At 34.0% G+C, this 5,293-nt stretch overlaps 1 protein-coding gene across 1 annotated transcript; it reads right to left on the bottom strand.

Moving 5' to 3' along the window:
• Positions 1–1,374: 1,374 nt before the first annotated feature.
• Positions 1,375–2,597, bottom strand: LOC104818302 (zinc finger CCCH domain-containing protein 54). Its single transcript, XM_010547828.1, is given in 2 exon segments — positions 1,375–1,808; positions 1,811–2,597. Coding segments are annotated over 2 exon segments (756 nt in total). The 5' UTR covers positions 2,306–2,597; the 3' UTR covers positions 1,375–1,547.
• Positions 2,598–5,293: the final 2,696 nt, after the last annotated feature.

Below are 5,293 nucleotides of genomic sequence, written 5' to 3'. Positions count from 1 at the left end.
CCGTATAATATAATTTATAATATATATATATATATATGTTGTAGGTATTTATTTGTGTTTTATTGATGGTAATTAATTCTATTTTTAATATATATATATATATATATATATATATGAATTTATGTGTATATATTAATCTAAATAAATTATTAGGATCATGTAGTATAATTATATTGATTTGTATCTAATTTGTAAACCATGTCTTTTTTCACATCATAATTTTTGTTTAATTTTTGTTTAAGTTATCAAATACGGAGACTTTTGGACGAATTTTTAAAAAGTTTAGGGTTTTATGGATTGACCACAGTGAATATAAGATTTAATTAATAATGAAAAATATATAGGATTTTTTCTAGGAAAGAATACAAAATTGTTTTTGACAATATACCCTAATTAATACCAAAATAAATAGTTTTAATCATATTAAACAAATGATAAAGTTCAAAAGGAAAAAAACAAAGATAATTTGCTTTCTTTTGATAAAAGATAATATTCTTTAACAAAAAGACGATACTGACAAACTTCTAAAGGTAAATTTAAAAGAAATTGTAGATTAAATTTAATAAAACTATACAAAAATATAATCACATTATTTTTATACACAAATTTAATTTGAATTGTATACTATTTGAAATAGATCGTGTGGTGAAGAATAACATGCACAGACGTAATAGAAAAATACTTATAATGCGGCCATAAACGGTTTTCTAAAAGAATTAAATGAAAGTCAAAATTAAGGGAAGAAATTTAGTTGAATTGTCTGACTGAAGTGGACCAAAGAAGCGACCACTTGTCAAAGGCTCGATTATTATTATTATTATTATTATTATTATTATTATTATTATTATTATTATTATTATATGTTCTCGTCGCCTCCTCGAAGCATCTGATATACCGAGCAACTTGCAATTGTTATATAATATAGATAGATAGATAGGTTAATAAATATATGCTTTCGTAGCAGCTTCCTTAATTCTGCACCGATTGAAATACAGATTACGATCATTCAAAAGCTTATAGGCTAAAGTCCATATATTGGATTTTACATAAAAAGGTCAAAAACTAAGTTTCAATTTGTTTTCGGTCGTCGGCGTGACAAAGAAAAAAACGCAAGCGTGTCATGAAGCAAAGCTTCTTCGCTCGCATGCGATCTTTGCTTGGCACGTGGCGTGCTCGTGAACCCCATGCACCCCATCTCTCTCCCCTCCAAATGAGTAAACGTATCCCCGGCCGGTACGGTAGAGCGAAGTTGGTTTGGACCTGACCGGTAATCCGGTGATATTTTACAAAACCGACTTCAACAATTTTGATCCATCTGCCTCGTTATAATCGTTAACAAAAAAACGTGGCTTTTCTCTGAATGTACATTGGAAATATCACCGTAGAAATCGCTATACATTAACATACTACGTACATGCATACGACATACATCGTAGAAATCGCTATTTAATTTGTAACCTCGTACATCACGCAAATCACTCTCACTTACACTTGTACACACACACACGCATATACATATATAGATAGATATATCTATATGGCAACGATTAAGAACCCAAAGATCCATCGACCAACTCCGAAATCCAATCGACGTGCGACAAATCAAAATCGGACATCTCACTGGAATCATCCATAATGCTCATCCCGTGAAAACTCTTCCACAGCTCCGTCATCACCATCTCCCCATGATTAACTCCGCCTGCGTTCCACGTGGTACCACCGCCAGCGGGCCCCACCGTCGCCACAGCACCACCGCGGCTGCTCGACGCTGCAGCCGCCGCAGGGACAGGGCGGGAGACGAATCGGCAAGCCTGGCGGCGGCTGGTCCAGCCGGCTGCCGGAGCTGATCCGGCGAGTGGGCGAAGAAACAAACCTTCCTCTGGCAGAACTTTCCGGAGTTACAGGCGCGCGTGCGGTAACGCGCCGGGTGGAGCCAGTACTCGAAGACGCCGTGGGCGAAATCGCAGGTGTCGCCGCGGTGGCACACGCCGTGCCTGTAGGCTGGACACGAGACGGCGCAGTAGCCGTGCCGTCGTGGGTCCCGCCGAGTCGCCTTCTCGCCGTGGTGGGCGTACGGACCCTCGGTCCAGTCATGGCTTCTCGTGCGTGGGCACCGCTTGATCTTGTACGCGTACATGCGGAACTCGTCCGAGCCGTAGATCATGGCTTTTTTGGCGGCTGAGATTGGCGAATCGGCGTACACGCCTGCATTCCCCGGTTTGTTCACCATGTACCCCACCGTAGGGTATTGCTGCTCCTCGAACTCGTAGATTCCGTTCGGATTAGGGTTTGTACCTTTATACATTTTCCTTGATAGTTTTCTCGCGAGGAAATCGGAAAAAGATTGTAAGAAATTAAAGCGATGATGATGATGATGATGATATAAAATTATATGAAAATCATACAAAAAAGGGTAGCATAAAGGTATGCAAAACGAGAAACTCTCAGGAAATCATTACACATTTGGGAGACCCCATTCTTGTTCTTCGTGCTTTTCCCATATAAATGTAAGCAATTATGCTTACATATATTTCCTCAATTACGAGGAGAGAATTAATAATAAAGAAAAATGGAACAAAGGACTCTGTAAAGGTTCGAGGCTTCGAAGGATGCATTTATAGGAGGACACATGAATAGTTTAATATTTTAATTTATTTTTCGAATTTCAATCCAAAAAATGCCAAAATAACTGAAATAATTTTACTCTTCTCTTTAATTGACCTCAAAAGGTGCACACGGGGTATAATTAAAATATCTTCTTTTTCTTGGTAATGTATGATTAAAATATCTTGACGTTAACGCTTCTTCTAATTGCCGAAGAGTGATGTCAAGCATTATTATGATTTTGAAGCCTTTGATCGAAATTAACTTAAAGAGTATTATATCATATATAAGTTTTTTTTTTGTTAAACTTATATCATGTAAGGTTTCATGAACGCATTATTGTCGAATAAGATGTATGTAGAGGCAATAAGCACGTAAAAAAAAAATAGAATGACAATACATATCTATATATATGAACTTTCACAATGATTTCTACCCCCAAAGAGAAGAACTCACCAGTATGATGATGATGACGTAGATCCTTCGTTTTCGGGTAAAACGCAGAAGTTACATGCGGTCAAAGAGGGTGGTTTTAACTGGAGGGAGGGTGAAAATTGCATGGGAATCCACACGTGGTGGTGATAACCAGACGGGCTTATAAAGGGACAAAAGTGTTCCTCAGCTGCTTCTTTCACACGTGGCACACGTGTCGAGATGCTTCCTTAAAATCTTGCACAGCCGTTTCTCTGTTTCACTTCTGGGTTGGTTTGTGGGCAGTGGACACTCAGGACTAAAAAGAGAACAAGCTTAGATATATTAAAGACATGTCATGAATTTATTACAAAAAATAATTAGAAGATATTCATGACCTGTTTCTTAAATATGAATTACTATTATTATTAGAAAAGATCCTAAAAAAAACATTAAAATTTTCAATTTCGACAAAAAAAATATACTAAAATTTTAATTTTATTAAATAAATATTAAATTTTTTAAATTTATCAGAAAATATTTAATTCTTCTAGGATTATCAAATTGACGTGGTATAAGATATGCAAACACATCAAATTATTATCGTTGGTTTTTTTGATAATTGTATATAGTTTATACATTTTTTTTAAATCATTTAAAAAGTTTAATATTTTTTTATAATCGCATAAAAGTTTATATATTTTTTAAATTATTTAAAAAAATTAATATTTATTTGATAAAAAAAGTTCGGCGTTATTTTTGTGAAAATTGTAAAATTTTAATATTTTTTAAGATTTTTTATCATTATTATAGAAAAAAATAGTTTTGACGATTAATGGCAAAACGCCTGACACAAAACTTATCATCGTGACTCGTGAGCACCGAAATTTTTTACTTGCATTGTTAAATGTATAACCCTGCATTTTTAACGGTTACAGCTTTCTTATTACATATATATAGTCATTATAAATCATTTAAATATTAGATAACACAGTCGGATACATTTGGGTTGATGAATTAACCGTTAATTAGAAAAGACGACTAAGATTAAAAGGCCCTTAATCTTAAGTTAATCAAAGAAATTAATGCTCGCAAAGCATCGGTAGAAGAAGACGAAATCCTAAATCGAAGAAACGGAGAGAAGAGGGAATGCGCATGCGCGGCCCCACGTGGCGGCTTGAAAGCCATTATGGTTGGATTCATATATAAATATAAAATGGCAGATACATTAGGGCCGATTAGTATATTAATTTAAGCATTTAATTAAGCTTTTTTAAACAGTATAGTTATAAAATATATCCACTGAATTCTATCATGAAGCATCTGATCTTATATAAATTTAATTGTCGGTCTACCGTATTTTATTCATAAAACTATATGCTCGAAACTGTTCTTAAATATATATATATATATAACTTGCTTTGCGACTTTATTCTTAAAAATATATAAATTATGGCCAAATTGGTTAAATTATTAGGTTGCAAACAAGTTGGGAAACAAATCTTCGTACATGGAAACATATTGGGCTATATTTTCCATCTCAAACTGTTTCCACAAATCTCGTATATTGTTATTATTTTTCAATATATTTAATGATTGATGATATTCGACATTTATCCATAGCGAATTTAGCCAAACTGTATAACATATTATTATTAATCGCAATTTTGAAACACGTGAACGGATAGGAAAAAACACTATCGGAATTATATATATTTATTTTTTGCTAATATCCACTAATTGATTAAATTCTTATTTATATTAATCCCTAATGATAAACCTCACAGCATAAAAGGAGCTGCAACTGTTTACACGATTGAATTTGGCTCCCGATAAGTAATGTCATGGATTTTCTTTATTTTTTTAAATATCCGCAATATATGATTTAATGGCTCACCTGCATACCTGGAAAATCTAGAGCAAATTAAGGTGGACTAGATCTAACGGCTAAAAATCTCTAGCAAGCACAACCTATCAAATCTCAACCGTCGGTTCCGATATTAGGCTGATTCTCTTCGATTTTTCATATGGTAAATTTTTTCGAAAAAAAGTAAAGGATAAAATAAGGGAAAAACACAAAATTATCTTTAGGGGCGTGCAAAGGGTTTTATAGCAAAGCAAATTCACCAAAAGCAGCTCATATACCTATATATTATCTCTATATAATATATTTACATATAATATATATATATAGAGAGAGAGAGAGTCGCTTCTTTTATGTGAAAAACCAAAAAAGAAAGAATATCAAAGTTGAGAGATATGGTGGAGATGGCGGCGG

Source organism: Tarenaya hassleriana, unplaced genomic scaffold, assembly GCF_000463585.1.
Source record: "Tarenaya hassleriana unplaced genomic scaffold, ASM46358v1 Cleome29, whole genome shotgun sequence".
NCBI lineage: Eukaryota > Viridiplantae > Streptophyta > Magnoliopsida > Brassicales > Cleomaceae > Tarenaya > Tarenaya hassleriana.
Note: the sequence above shows the minus strand (reverse complement) of the source record. Positions and strands in the feature narration are given on the sequence as shown.